This window comes from Melopsittacus undulatus, chromosome 2 (assembly GCF_012275295.1).
Source record: "Melopsittacus undulatus isolate bMelUnd1 chromosome 2, bMelUnd1.mat.Z, whole genome shotgun sequence".
NCBI lineage: Eukaryota > Metazoa > Chordata > Aves > Psittaciformes > Psittaculidae > Melopsittacus > Melopsittacus undulatus.
The window spans coordinates 102,982,285-102,998,299 of record NC_047528.1 but is presented as its reverse complement, the minus strand read 5'-3'; the positions used below and the strand labels follow the sequence as shown (position 1 = coordinate 102,998,299).

Below are 16,015 nucleotides of genomic sequence, written 5' to 3'. Positions count from 1 at the left end.
ATGGACCTGTCTTTCTCAGTTTGGGGTTTGGGTTTGGTTTTTTTTTGGAGGGGGAGGGGGGTTGTTTGGTTTGAGGTATTTTTTATGCTGGGAGAACTTAAATGTGAGAGAGAATTAAGCACTCAACAGACTGTTTTTGTGTAATCTTGTGAAAAGTTTGTTTTGACTAGCTTTTACATTGGCTGACCCACTGACGGTTTTCTGGATCAAAAGGTGTTTCCTTACTACTTATAATTCTTATTATGCTAAGATTGTTAAGTAGTGATAAGATTTCTTTCCTAGTAATAAGATATTAGGAAGAAGTTCTTCACTGTGAGGGTGGTAAGGCACTGGAACAGGTTGCCCAGAGAAGTTGTGGCTGCCCCATTGCTGGCAGTGTTCAAGGCCAGGTTGGATGGGGTTGGAGCAACCTGGTCTAGTAGAAGGTGTCCCTGCTCATGACAGGGGGATTGGAACTAGATGATCTTTACAGTCTTTTCCAAATGTAACCATTCTATGATCCTCTTTAGTATGAATAATTCAGTCATGTGGTTTCCATGTTGAGTCCACACCCCCTAATGGTTCATAAGACATAGTAATGCCTAGCTGATTTGCAAGCAAATTTCCCTGTGCTTCAGTTTTACCAATGCAGCATTTGTCTGCTGAGTCCTGTGCTATCCATAGTAGATCTGAGGCAATTAAGCCTTTTAATACAAGATTCTTTTTTGATTTAGGTGAAAGGAAGCCTTTTTCTTCAAGATCCACAACATCTAGCATGCCAGAAATGTCACCGATATCAGCTGGTAATGATATCTCTCTTCACTGTAGTTCTGATATCTGGTCAGTCTCTCAAAGTCACAATGATGCTTTCCTAAATGGAGAGTTTAAGTTGCTCTGTGTAAAAGCGTAACTGGAGAGATACCAGTTACATCTGCTGCAACATTTGAGATACTGAGAATGAAAAGTTGGAATGATAAGATTATTTTTTTCTTATGTTTGTAAGCAATTGGCTAGATTGTCTTGTAGGGTTGTCCTTTTTTTTCGGAAAGGATTGTATGTTTATGGAGACCTGTTATTTGGAGTGGTTAAGTGCTAACATATCAAATCTGGTACTTTTATACATATCTGGTTCTTTTGTATTGGATACAAAAGATTCTCCATAGATGGAAACAGATTTAGGTGCTGTTCTTAAGAATACTCCATGAATTTTTAATCACAGGAAATGCCAGTTATTGATTTGGTTAGTGAATCATTAAATGTTGCTAGAAGAGGGTAATATAGAAGAGATTGGAACAGAAAGATTTAAATGTCCAAAGACTGGCAATATCAAGAAATCCCTCAGAAATCACTAGGCACCTTTTCCTAACTACCGTCAAATTCTTCAGCCTTGTACAGCTTTGAAAACTGTCACTAATGGTCTTCCCTCCCTTACATCTGGAGTCAAGCCCATGGTACAGCAAAGATGTGCAGTGCACATGAGTACCCACAGACTCAATTTTATAACTGTTTAAGGTTGTGCATTTTCTCTGTGAAAAATTACAATAAGAGTTCGAGGAAGTCACTGCAGTGATGTACAATGGGATGATGGGCTGCAAAATTGTAAGTGGTTGAAAGATGTGCTAGAATTCTACAACAAAATTGGTTTTGGTTCCTTGTTTGTAGGCATTTATCTAGAGAGTCACTGTGGTTACTGCAAGGGCTGAGATTTCTGACCCATAAAACAAAAGATCTGGTTGATGCTAGAGCAAAGCGAGACCAGACCTTGAATTCTTACAATCGAAAGTGATGGCTTTCTATATATCAATATAATAGCACATTCAAATTCAATTATTTATTCTGCATGCTTTGCCAATAAAGAAAGTTATACTGCACTGTTTTCAAACCAGAGGGATCAATTTCCCAACACTTCCAGTGTTTGGCAGAATTGAGTCTTGAAGACTGATTAATATTGTGCTCTACAGAACTACTCAACCTCAAAAACTAATGTGGTTATCCAAGTAAAGAAAACCACTTTCAACCTAGACTTACTTTTTCCTTTTAAAACCACAATGTTATTACTTGTGCAGAGACTGCTTATTTCATTATGACTTTCATATTATGATTTAGCTACACAACAATTAGCCTTCAAGTCTACATCTCACCCTTTTTGGAAACTAGACAAAAAGTGATGGGTGAGCAATGTGGGATTACATTTTAGTTTTCATCACATTGCCACTTGCTTGCTTTTTTTCTTCTGTGAGCACATTTGCTTCTGAGTCTAAATGGCAAGCCTGTTAAAGAACTGTTTTGTGTCTACCACTCCTTGATCAGAAGCTGTAAAGGATTTTTGGTACAAAGTGGTAGAAGACCAGTCTTTCATACCAACTTGTACAAAGATCATTTCCTGTTGTTCCGTTGAAGGTTCATACAGATTTTGGTTAAGAAGGCACAAGTATTTCTTCTAGTATTTGGCTCAGCTCTTGATGAAAATCATGAAGTTCACCTGTATGCATCTTTCTGCAGAGAAGCTATTGTTTCTTTTTTTCCAGGCATATGTTACTTTAACCCCAAAGTTCAGATTTTTAAGGATAGTGAAAAATATAGTAATCAGAGCTAGTTAAGTGTTGGGTTTTAGTTTGGGGGTTAGGGTTTTTTTCAGATTTAAAATAAGGTGGTCATTTCAAAAACTTGACAATATCTTTGAAGCAGGCAGGGATTCTGGTTACATATTTGTTTACCACTTCTCAGTTAATAGTCTGAAAATATTTAAAAATCAGTTGGGGATTTGTTATTTACTGCAGTTAAAATGCAGCTCTGGAACATCATGACCACCATTATTGTCTACTAGGAACAGTGTTTAAATAGTGGTTGCGGTTTTTGGTTATAGAGAGTGACAAAAAAATTGCTGTATGATTTATTTGGTAGGAAAAGTATACCTGATAAGCCAAAATTTAAATACTGGTTTGTCTGGGTGCGATTAAAGTGTTAGTGGTCAGTCATTTCTTTAAATGGTGACAATGAAATACTTAATTGTTAAGCTTCTCAATCCCCCTTTGTAATTTTCTGCTTTATAGGTCTAGTTCACTAAAAGGCTAACTGTATTCTACACTAACTCAGTTAGGCCACCCTCGTTTAAGAAACCAATAACACTGTAATGAATGCAAATATTTATGTAAAAGCTAAATAGAATATGGGTTTTGTTCGTTTAAAACTCTGCACTGACACTGCTTTGGAAAAAGAATGTTCATCTGTAATATCTGAAGGCAGTTTTCTGGTTTAATCTTAGTTACCCAGAGACCAAAGCTGAAACCTACCTTTCCTTACCTTGCAAGTCAAAGAACATTGGAGGGTAAATATGGTATTTTAATTTTTTTTTTCCCCTGCATTCACTTGACAAAAATTTCATCTGCTTTGAGCACTACTAGGTTTGTTAATGCACTTTAGCTTGCGAAAACACTTGCCATACTAATGTTGTGATTCTGATGTTTGAACCTATGCTTTTTACCATCACGTTTTGCAGGGACAGGGGTGAAAAAGTATTTGTCCTTAAATTCCTGTGTGTCTGTAGATGCAGTTTTTATTTTGAAATTTATTTCTAGAATGAAAATTTCCAATATATCAGCAGCATAGTTTTATTACCTCTTAGTCTTGCTATTGATGTCGTATAGCTGTCTCATAGTTTACTTACAGGACAGAAATAATTTTTCCCTCTTTCATTCAACAATGAATTTCAAGCTTGATGAATAAGCATGTTATGTTTGGACCTGATGATCTTAAAGGTCTTTTCCAACATAGCTGCTTCTATGATTCAGTGACTAACCTAAAGAAAGGATGGGAACTTTTATATAACATAGGGAAAGATGATGCCTTTCAGGGGAATGGTGAGAGCATACATAGTCTGTTCTTTGTAAAAATAATAATAATATTAGTGACAAGAATAGTAAGGAAAAACCTTGTGGCAAGGTTATTGAGCTCTAAAGCCAGTTGGGGTTATGACTGAGTGTTCAAATGATAATGTGCAATTTATTCCTTAGAGCTGGAATAAGGAAGAACTTAGAATTCGTAGTTCCTTGCATTTGAGATGTACATATGACCTGTCATCTTGAATTCTGAGTCCAAAAGTGGGTCTCCTTCCTTCATGTTCAGTCTGCAACAACTGGTCTTGTGACATCTTTCAGGAAAGTGTCGAAAGTGTGTTGGTAAAGTAGACATTTAGACGTTTTTCTGATGATGGAGAGTCATCTAGTGACTGAGTTTAACAGTACTGTGGTAGTTGCAACCACGGCAAGACAATTGCCTGCTGATTTGATCACTGAGTCACAAGGTACTGCAAGGAGAAGGCATGTGTTAACCTAAGGATGGACCTGTGGGGTGCTGTGAACTAGTGCTGCTTGTGCTGCTGTGGCAAAACCGTGTGAGTGTCTCAAGGTCATTTCTGTGTCTGACCACAGCAACCCAGAGACCGGAGCTGAAATCCACCTCATCTGCTTCATTGAATACCATACGGACTGTGAAGGGTAAATAGTCAGTGTCAATAGTTCCTTTCCTGCACTGATTACTTTGGCAATGCTTTTCTCTGCAGCAGCGAGCCAGTTCAGATGTTTTGGTGTCCAAAAGAGTGGGTCGATGATGCGGTTGTTACTTTATGGCTCCTGATTAGAAATTGCTGCATTTGTAAGCTTTCCATTGCTTTTTCTGAGATTCCACTTCTAGGTTTACTCTGTTGCCTCGGGCTACCTATGCCAGTTGAAACACGGCATCACGCAGCTATGGGGAGTGATGCTGTGACATGGAAGCCTGCTCCAAGCAGGTCCACGTTTCCTTGTTTATAGCTCTGTCTTGATACCAGCCATGCAACACCAGCCTGTGTGAGGACCTGAAGGTGGTTTCTGTGTTTGATCTTAGCTACTCGAAGACCAAGGCTGAAGCCCACCACTCCTTCCTCCCTGACAATGCATCAAACTGTGATGGGTAACTAGCAAAACCCCTTCTTTTTAGTTTTCCCCTTTGTCTCTTCCTGTCATGCCTCCCATCTCAAAACACCTGGCAGCCGTCTCATCTTCCATGGAGAGTACGAAGACTTGGTGCAGCTTGGCTTGCCAAAGCACTCACCTCACTTGTTCTGTGATTCTGTTATTTCATCCCATGTTTCTCCATTTCTGACAAGCATTTTCCGTGGGAACCGAGTGTCAGCTTGCATAGAGAACATATTATTGCACGTTGCCTTCATCTGCCATTGCCCTGCTTCATTTGTTTTGGTAGCAGACCTTCCTTTCTCTGACACATTCAAATACGACAGTGTTCTTAAGGTGCAAATCCTGGCTGTGCTGATCTGGGTTGGCTCTGTGATTCAGCTGCCCACCAGTGTTTGCAGGTCCAAGGGTGCAGCCATTGGTTGCTTCCCTGCTGACTTTGAAGGCAGCCCATTGTCATCTGCCCACACCTTTACATTGCCATCACCTGGGAGTGGGAGCGTTCTGCTCTACTGCTGGTTTTGGGATCTACTGGGATCAGCTCTACTGTTGATTTGATCACTGAGTCACAAGGTACTGCAAGGAGAAGGCATGTGTTAAGAAGGGATGTAAGGTTGTAAGGACAATGCCTCTTTTCAGCTTCTGGTGAATCACAGCATGTTTCTCCGAGACACTGGCAGCCTTTGTTGCCTAGCCATGCTGCATTTTTTGCAGAACTGGTCACAGTGCAGATGGGAAGTGCTCTCTCAGGAACTGTTGTTGTGCTTTTAGCCAAACTGTTGTTTCTCTGGGGCCTATGTAAGGGTGAACCATAAGTGTATAGTTGAAACTGCTGTTCACAGAAAAGCTGTATTTACGTAAGCATTGGATATGGTGGTTGACGACAATGGGTTCAGATGCTCTTGGTGATAGCTGCTTTCATGCTGGCAGGTGCGCAAGACCAGCCATGTGGCTTGGCAGTGAGTTTTGGCCCATGAGGTAACAAATCTGTGGCATGAGCAGTCTGTTAAGCCCCCAGACTTGAAACTGGAAGTTAATCTTGCAATGAATATTGAGTTTCTTGCATTGTTATTGTGGCACTTTTGTCTGTAGCAGTCTTGCTTTCCTATCACCTTAGATGTGTCACATGCTTCATGGTGTTTTCCAGGGAAGTTACATTCCTTGCCTGGCATTGCTTAAAGGGTTTTTCTTAACTTTCTTGTTTTCATGGTGGAGAAATTGGATACTTGTTTTTATAATAAGACTCATAAAGTTACTGGTGTAAGTGTATTTCCTTCCCTTTTGCTGTCTTGTGATGTTGTCTGGATCAGTTTCTACATTGTTTTAATTGTGCCAGTTTTTAAAATTGGATTTGTTTCAGTATCATCATCTAGAAAGTTTGCTTTTCCTTTGCCTCCCTTTGTGCAGTGTTTTTCCGCATTGGTAGTCCTACATTCCTACTGACCGTCAGAGGTTTTTTCCATTTTACTCATGACATTCTATTTCATTTTGTGCGTCATATTTGTGTGTGTTTTCACATCTTTGTACATTAACCTCTTTTTATAAAATTTTGCAGACTATATTTGTATGTTTCTTCAGTTCTTTACTATTCAGACACTTAACCATCAAGTCTATGTTAGCAGATGATGCCATGTTGTGATGGTTCATCATGTTAAAAACTGCACACTTTAGGTATAAACTGTAAAATAACTTCAAGAGTAACAGGTCTATATTTCGCTGATCAGAATGTTTAAAGTAGAATAATACTGTAAATAATGTAATATTATTTCCAGCCTGGGTTTTAAGCTCACTTGCACTTTTGTACTCTTATTTTGTTGATGTATTATTAGTAGAATAGGTGGATGGATTCCTCTGAAATCAGTTTGGTCGGTTATCCACTGTATCCAGGGCAGAGTAGCTGCCCAAGGCACAAAGCAGTGGTTTATCAGACCTTGAATTCTTTGGTGTAAAATAGATGTATATTTTTTGGTCCTTTCAAGTTGTACATTCCACCTCAGTGCTGATGATTTTTTATTTTAATAAGTCCAAGACCTCCTAAATGGATAGCTTCTTGCATATGTTCCTGTATTGGTTAAGTGCAAATTAGGAAACACAGCTACAGAAAAAGTGAATTTGTTAGCAACATATTTGTGAAAGGCAATGTGATCTAAAATCCTAACAGATGAAAATATGTCTCTATTACAGTAACTATTCAAGCACCTTTCAAACCTATTACACCTGACAACGTTGAAGTAGAATCGGGTAAATGATCATTAATGTTTTTTTTCATCTGGAGAATAGCTTATTACAACATATGTATATACACTATGCATGTTTCCCTAGTCTTATTCATTAAACTTTGGTCAGTGGTCTTTTTATTTCTCATCACAAATAAATTTAGAAAAGTCTTAGCTTTTATCTATCACAGTATTCATACTGAACACAATCATCATGCAGCTGTGTTAATATTCCATGTTTGGTACTAACAGTTATCCTGCCTCAGTATGAATGCAATATTTTTGTATCCTTTTAGAGCTGAGAACTTAATTTTGTCCAAGGTCATTTCAGTCAAACCATCTTCACTACGTGGAAAACTTTTAGCAGCTAGTCAGTGTGACACTACTGCTCTCCATGGCATGTTCTCTCAGAACTACCACTTCAAGAACTCTCTTGATATAAAAATCGAGCTACATAGATTTCTTCTTGCATGTTCTCTGATTTTAATCAGTCATAAGTGCTCTTAACATCAAGAGCACCTATTCCAGTTTTTTCTATACCACTGCCTGTAGAAATAGAGCATGTTTCTTTCATGCTGGCTGCATAATTTTTCTAATGGAAATGGTGGTCTTAGTTATCTGATAGAATCTTCATTTTGTTGTGTTTGTTTTGATTAAAATATTGTCATAAAAACATCAAGTTATTTTTAAACCATTTTCCACCAAAGGGTGGTCTTTGTCAGTAATCCTGTTTATACCAATGTAGCTTTGTGGCAGTGATGTAAGATCAGAAGTCATTATCTTTAAGCAAAATGTGTCTCTTGAGTTTCTTTTGCAGTACATACATGTCAATTTTTTCTTTTTATTAAGCAAGTCGAAAACATTCTACTCTGACTGAATAACTGAGGAACATACTTTTGTATTACTGTAGGCAATTTTATATAGGTTTAGTTCATATTTGAAATTTTCTCTACCTAAGATCTTCCAAAGGATACAAATTCTGTGTCTTGGAAATGTAACAGATATGAGAATACCACTCTGATCAAACTCATGTTGTATTCATGCCATAGGAGACATCAGCTTGTTTACTGTTCTATCAGTCATCCTACAGCTGACTCTTAATCCATTTTCTGTCTGGATTTTTATTTGTATGGTTTCCTTTTACAGAACAACTTCTGCATAGTATTTTAGTGTCTTTGATGCCACTGCACGTTTTAAAACTCAGATTCTTTTTTCAGCTTCTGATGAAACACAGCTTATTTCTTCAAGGACCACAACATTTGCTATCCCAGAAATGCGATCAACAAAATCTGGTAATGACGTTTCTTGAAAATGTAATTTTATTAGTGTTAGAAATTCTCACAAGAAATGTCTTGCTTTTGGTTGTATTGTTAATTTACATTTCTTTACCTTGGGTTAATATTATTACAGGAAGAAGGTGATACATTGCTGCATTTGGGATTACAATATTGAAACAGTTGGCTCTTAGGATTCTCATGACAGAATAATGGAGTATTATAGCTTTTTTATTTTTTTTTTTAATTCTGTATTACACACAAATTATAATTTTTCTGGAAGTTTTAAGAGATGACTCAGATTATAATTGTTTACTTGTAATTTGCTTCAATATGGATTTACTCATACTATAATTACTGATTTATATTAATATTTAGCTCTGCCCCAAGTCATTTATCCTGATTTCCAACCCTAACTGTTCTATGATTCTTTGAGTCTGATTTTGCAAAAGTGCCATATCAACAGATTCCCTGAATTCAGTGTAACTACCAGCAGCTACCAGTGGGTAGTTATTCAAATAAATAAATGATTGTACTATTTCACTCATAATACCCTATTTGTGTAGTGTAATTTCCCTAAAACCCTATGCTTCAAAATTATGATTACATAAATAATTATTGTGATAAAGGGTGATTTGACAGGTTCAAGCTGAACATAGTATTTGTTTGGTTAGGGTTTTTTTACAGTAACTGTTCAAATACCTTCGCAACCAAGTAAAGTGGAACTTGGTAAATTACTATGTTTTCTTGATGTCTAATATGATAGTTTCTCAGACAAGCACCAATATATTTTCTTTTAATGACTTCTGGTTGTGAAAACTTACTCTTTAGCCTCTTTTGTTTTGGGCTTTAGGACAAATTCTAAAGCATCTCAACAGTTCATGTTTTACAGAACACATATATAGTGTGATCAAGTTTTTCGTGATTCTGATGTTTTTTCTGTCTTTGTGTGAATGGAATCGTGTCTTTCTAAAGCTGAGAATTTTAATACAAGTTCATGCTGCTTCAAATTGTTTGCGCTGTAAATATTCATTTGTTGGAACTCCCTTCAGCATCCATGATGCCCTCCTCAGTTACACTGTTTCACTGATTCTGTGATATTCCTTTAGTTTGATACCATCTGCTTTTGTTATGCAGGGAACTATTCCCACATGACTTTCAAAAATGCAGGCTAGCTGGATTTAATGTGTAATCCCACATTGTATCGAATATGTTTAGAAACTAAATTATAAAGTTTCTAACTTTGATGTCAAATAGTGGGGTTTTGTGTGCAGACAAAACAATGCTTCTTTTAGTTTGAGCTGTTTATTTACTCTGTCTCTTTGCCTAAAGAGGTCATCTACAGGCTTTTTTCCATGCCGGATGTATACATTTTCCAACTTCATGTGCATTAAGTGAGGGGGGGAGGTTCAGATTGAAGTGAGCCCTAATTCATAACTTATGCCTAATTTATAACGTGAAAGCATGCTGTATCAAAACAGCATTAAGCATTTGCAGCTCCTTATTTAAAAGACTTATCTGGAACATGCAAACTAGAGTGTGGGGCAAGGGGGGTTCTGTCAGCTGCTGCTCTTGGACAGAATTTTGAAATCAGATGCAATCAACTGGTCTTGTAGTAAATGTGTCAAAATTAGTTGTCATGTATCCAAAAAAAACCCCAAAACCATCAACCAGTAAGACAAAGAATAGAGCAGGCTACTGCAAATATCTGTTAGAGTTATCTATACAAGAAATCTAAAATAAATGTAGAACTTTTGGACCTGCTAATAAAGGGCCAAAGATTATCTTACCTAAAGACTGAGCTCACTCATTGTTTCAAGGTTGTTTTCATATTTGATCTTAGCTACAAACGGACCAGGCCTGAAATTCACATCTCATCCCTCTCATCCCTCTGTGGAAACCAGAGGGAGCACGATGGGTAAATAGCATGTAATTCCATTAGCTTTTCCATCCCTTGCCATCACTTCCATTGTCTGTGGATAATGCTAAGATTCATTCTGATATGTTGCTTTGAAAACTGCTTAATGTTAGTCTTGTTCATCTGTCCATCCACAACTTAGCCATTTCTGTCTAATCAAAGTTGAAAAATAACTTACCTCACTGACTAAATAGTCTATGAAAACACCTCTGCTAGCATAAGTTGCCTTTAATTTTCTTCTGGTAGTTGCATTTTTTTTTCAAAGCATAAGTACTTAAAAAAAACCCAAAACCCAAATAAACCCACAAAACCAACCAAACTCCTCCCCAAAAAAACATTGAGAATTCTACCTAGCATGAGATAGAAGAATTGACCCTACTTCATTTCACAACAGTTTCAGTGTTTATGTTGTTTATTTGACACCACATTTCACAGCTCACCCTTAAAGCTGCTGCCATCTTGCTTGATCTCACATTGGTGTTGTCTTGAACTGCCCAACAGCTGCTGTCAAAATACTGTGGCTCTGAAGTCAGTTCACATTTTAACTCCAGGTTTACTTTCAGCTTTTGATGAAAAGGAGCACATTTCTTCAAGATCTGAAATGTCTGGCATCCAAGAAATGCCACCAGTTGTACCTGGTAATACTTGAAAATGTTATTTTAAAATAGAAATTCTCACAGAGATTTCATCTTACTTATGGTATATTGTTAGTTAAGTTTAAAATTAATCAGAATAACTACAGAGCTGTCATAATTCATTTGCTCTCTAGAATACCAGACCAAATACTCTCGTCTAATTTTGGTCATCATTCTTAATATATTTACAAGTCTATATTGCTGTGCTTGATGATAATAGGCTTTGATGTGTCGTATTACATCTAGTAGTGTTCTCATGTTTTAAGCTGCAATACTGCATATGGGTAAGATTGAAAGCTAATATAAATTTTGTTTAAACTCCTCAATGAAACTGTTCTAATGGTTGAAAGTGTTGAGTATGTCCCATATAAATAACAGAATCAGTAACAGCGGATATGTAGGCTTCAAAATACTGGAAAATGGACCCTTAAGTCCTTTCATTTGAATATATTTAAAGCAGTTATTTAAGGTAGACATTTTGCTGCCAGTAAATGCAACAGCATATGTCCAAGCCTAAAAGAAATAAAAGCTTGATTATCACAGGTGTAAAACTATTTAAACTAAACTGCACGACATTGCAGTTAAGGAAAATAGTTGCAACTTGATCTTGAGCTGGTGCGTCTCTGGTAGACAAGATGCTTTTCAAACACACTTTTGAAACCTGTTATACCAGACTCCAGTAAAATTAAACTGTCTGGAAGATGGTATTTTTTTACATTTAAATTACACTTCTTGATACATCCTAATTTAATTATATCATTTTCTTGTTCTTCCTTGCCAATGTTTATTCTTTAGGATTCTTTTACTTCCTATGTTCAGAAAATAAGCTAAAACTTACCAGTGTCTTATAAAATGATACTGAACAAATACAGTTTTGTCCATGCTTACAGTTCTGCTTTTACTGGCTCTATATGAAGAAATATTTAATTTATTTTCAATAATAATTCCATCCAGAGTCCGTTTCAAGTTGCTGCTAGTGCTTGCTAGCCTGCTGATTTGATCACTGAGTCACAAGGTACTGCAAGGAGAATGCATGTGTTAACCTAAGGATGGACTTGTGGGGTGCTGTGAACTAGTGCTGCTTGTGCTGCTGTGGCAAAACCGTGTGAGTGTCTCAAGGTCGTTTCTGTGTCTGACCACAGCAACCCAGAGACCGGAGCTGAAATCCACCTCATCTGCTTCATTGAAAACCATACGGACTGTGAAGGGTAAATAGTCAGTGTCAATAGTTCCTTTCCTGCACTGATTACTTTGGCGATGCTTTTCTCTGCAGCAGCGAGCCAGTTCAGATGTTTTGGTGTCCAAAAGAGTGGGTCGATGATGCGGTTGTTACTTTATGGCTCCTGATTAGAAATTGCTGCATTTGTAAGCTTTCCATTGCTTTTTCTGAGATTCCACTTCTAGGTTTACTTTGTTGCCTCGGGCTACCTATGCCAGTTGAAACACGGCATCACGCAGCTATGGGGAGTGATGCTGTGACATGGAAGCCTGCTCCAAGCAGGTCCACGTTTCCTTGTTTATAGCTCTGTCTTGATACCAGCCATGCAACACCAGCCTGTGTGAGGACCTGAAGGTGGTTTCTGTGTTTGATCTTAGCTACTCGAAGACCAAGGCTGAAGCCCACCACTCCTTCCTCCCTGACAATGCATCAAACTGTGATGGGTAACTAGCAAAACCCCTTCTTTTTAGTTTTTCCCTTTGTCTCTTCCTGTCATGCCTCCCATCTCAAAACACCTGGCAGCCGTCTCATCTTCCATGGAGAGTACGAAGACTTGGTGCAGCTTGGCTTGCCAAAGCACTCACCTCACTTGTTCTGTGATTCTGTTATTTCATCCCATGTTTCTCCATTTCTGACAAGCATTTTCCGTGGGAACCGAGTGTCAGCTTGCATAGAGAACATATTATTGCACGTTGCCTTCATCTGCCATTGCCCTGCTTCATTTGTTTTGGTAGCAGACCTCCCTTTCTCTGACACATTCAAATACGACAGTGCTCTTAAGGTGCAAATCCTGGCTGTGCTGATCTGGGTTGGCTCTGTGATTCAGCTGCCCACCAGTGTTTGCAGGTCCAAGGGTGCAGCCATTGGTTGCTTCCCTGCTGACTTTGAAGGCAGCCCATTGTCATCTGCCCACACCTTTACATTGCCATCACCTGGGAGTGGGAGCGTTCTGCTCTACTGCTGGTTTTGGGATCACATCAGGGATGTAAGGTTGTAAGGACAATGCCTCTTTTCAGCTTCTGGTGAATCACACAGCATGTTTCTCCGAGACACTGGCAGCCTTTGTTGCCTAGCCATGCTGCATTTTTTGCAGAACTGGTCACAGTGCAGATGGGAAGTGCTCTCTCAGGAACTGTTGTTGTGCTTTTAGCCAAACTGTTGTTTCTCTGGGGCCTATGTAAGGGTGAACCATAAGTGTATAGTTGAAACTGCTGTTCACAGAAAAGCTGTATTTACGTAAGCATTGGATATGGTGGTTGACGACAATGGGTTCAGATGCTCTTGGTGATAGCTGCTTTCATGCTGGCAGGTGCACAAGACCAGCCATGTGGCTTGGCAGTGAGTTTTGGCCCATGAGGTAACAAATCTGTGGCATGAGCAGTTTGGTAAGCCCCAGGATCTGAAGTCAAGTGCAAGTTAGTAGTTTAATGAACTGTATTAATGTATCGTTCTTTACTAATGTATGCGTCCCACTGAGATGTGGTTGGATCGTAGAGATGTGCTGTCAGTGTTTCTTTGTGTCTCCACTGAAGAGGCAGAAACTTATTCTGAAGTGTGTTTTTATGGCACTGGAGAAATGTTATATTTCTTTTATCTGTGTGTCGTGTACTTTAGGATCTTTTCCAATGATTCTGGGGTTCTTTATGTATATTAATCCTTTTATGATCCTTCTGCCTTCTCTTTTGCAAGAGAATATTTTCTGTGTTCAGAAATTGTACATCTCTGTTACCCCTGTTTTTAAATAATGTTTTCAAACTAAATTTTTGTATATATCATCTTGTGCTGCAAGGCATAAGCTATCTTTCTTTGCATTTCCCCCCTTTTTTTAGTTATTTTTTATGTTCTTTTTAAATATTTTTCCATCATGGTGTCTTATGTCTGATTATTTCTTCATGTTTCTTTCAACAGCTTCTTTATCATTTACATCACTAGTGCATCTTTGCACATTCACATTAGAAAATTCATTCCATCTGCACTAGAGGTTTTTTCCTGTCTCAAGTCCCTAGTTCCTTAGTAGTGGCCTGAAATTAGTTCAGTCTGTAGGTTCAGATGATGCCAAAACCAATTCTTTGTTTTGTTTTGTTTTCCAGCTTCACTGGACTCTTATCATCTTACTTTCCCATCCCAAATACCTGCATCTGCAGAAATATCAAAAATAGAGACTGGTAAATTGTATTTGTTTCTTCCATAGCTTAGGATTTGTATGTGTGTCAAAGATGTTACAGTTACATGCTGTTTGCTCTGGTTGCTTGGTGTTGTCTGCAGTGTTAATAGTTAGGCTATATAGCTACATGATGATATTATGTGTCATAGGATCAAATATGAAACCCATAGGAATCAATATTTGTTTGGGCCATTTTAATCTGTCAGCTATAAGGTCCACCAGTTATATACAGTCATTATCAGTTATGAAAACATATTCTTGACTGGGACGTTTTACCCTGGGAAATATTTTGTTTGTCATACTATGCACATTATTTTGCAATTTTCTCTGTTACTAAGATTTTTGTTCAAGTTATGTTATTATTTCACATTGGAACTTTTCTGACTGGGTTCATATATATCTAAGATTCAATTTGTATTCACAGCCAAGATATTAATGTGCAAAAGATGTGAAGGAAAATTATCCTAAACCTGACAGTCAACATTTCAGTAGTATTGTTTTGAATATTCTGTATTACTTCCTAGCTCTTCACTATGTTACAAAATCTATGTCAATTTACGTTATGTCAATTGTATAAAATACCACAATTTATTTTTAATGACATGATGTGTAGTAGTATTCTAAAACCTATAACTCAAAGTACTAACATCTGTTCAGCTGAAACAGGCAAAGTGTTGGCAATAGGAATAGCTGGTTGTAGAAATTCGTATTTGCATGTACTTTAAATATGTAGGTCTCTTTTGCAGGTGATGTCAAATCACAGTGTCAAATCTATTGGGAGTCCTGTTATGTCTGTTAGGGATGTGTGACTTTTTCAAAACTTTAGGATTTTGTTCATTTATTTTCAAGTTGGAAATCTTTTGAAACTGTAGTATAGTGGTGTTGCTATCTTGCACATCAATGTAAAGCAATCTTTTTCTGAACTCTCCTCTTTCCCAGCTTCCGCCCTCCTCTCCCACACCCTGCTTCCCCCCCTCCCCACCATGTCTTCACTAATATAAACCTATCTCTCAAGGTTATTTAACTTTTTCTGCAGTTACAAGTTCAGCTGACCTGGAAAAATCTGTGTCTCCACTTTCCAGAACTCCTCATGTGCTAACAACAACTACGGGTAATAGTAAAAGCTTTTCAGTTAAACCACTTCTGGTCTTTCCATGGCAATTTTGGTAATTCTGTTCATACCAGATATTTTGATCATCTGCCATATTAGTTTCCTGCTTGAGTCATGATAATCAGTATAGAAAAAGTACCCTTTTTTACTGCTGAGAAACTCACTTTGGTAGTGTTTCTGATATTACATTTGTCTCTCAGAATGCTACTAGGGCTATTATGAGAATACTTAAATGAAGTAGTATTTTATTTTTTCTAACTATTATGCCTTAAGTTTGATACAAATCTTAAATTGTTTTTTTTTTCTTTCAAGCTTAATTGGTACACTCTGATGGATAAGCACATTCGTATACTGTTGTTTACGTCAGCATAGTAAGCTTCTTAGTATTTCTTATTGTGCAGTGGAGTTTGGTTTTTTTTATTTTATCATTGTTTTCTATGTGTGTATGTACACATACATTAAAATTCACTAACGAATCTTAACAGAAAACAAAGTACTGAGGAGAATTAAGACAGTCTTTTTTACATAAATATATTTGCAGTGTTTT

At 37.6% G+C, this 16,015-nt stretch overlaps 1 protein-coding gene across 5 annotated transcripts in view; it reads left to right on the top strand.

The window, feature by feature from the left end:
• Window positions 1-16,015, top strand: part of ABI3BP (ABI family member 3 binding protein) — a 158,023-nt gene that overhangs the window by 75,128 nt on the left and 66,880 nt on the right. The window contains exons 15-24 of one of the 5 annotated variants that reach the window (XM_034074406.1): window positions 714-782; window positions 3,245-3,307; window positions 4,410-4,475; window positions 4,864-4,929; window positions 7,116-7,172; window positions 8,365-8,439; window positions 12,117-12,182; window positions 12,571-12,636; window positions 14,284-14,358; window positions 15,394-15,468. In XM_034074406.1, coding sequence (XP_033930297.1) covers window positions 714-782; window positions 3,245-3,307; window positions 4,410-4,475; window positions 4,864-4,929; window positions 7,116-7,172; window positions 8,365-8,439; window positions 12,117-12,182; window positions 12,571-12,636; window positions 14,284-14,358; window positions 15,394-15,468 — 678 coding nt within the window. The remainder of the gene's footprint in view (window positions 1-713; window positions 783-3,244; window positions 3,308-4,409; window positions 4,476-4,863; window positions 4,930-7,115; window positions 7,173-8,364; window positions 8,440-12,116; window positions 12,183-12,570; window positions 12,637-14,283; window positions 14,359-15,393; window positions 15,469-16,015) is intronic. The other 4 variants (XM_031051265.2, XM_031051266.2, XM_031051267.2 and 1 more) reach the window with 4 other exon arrangements.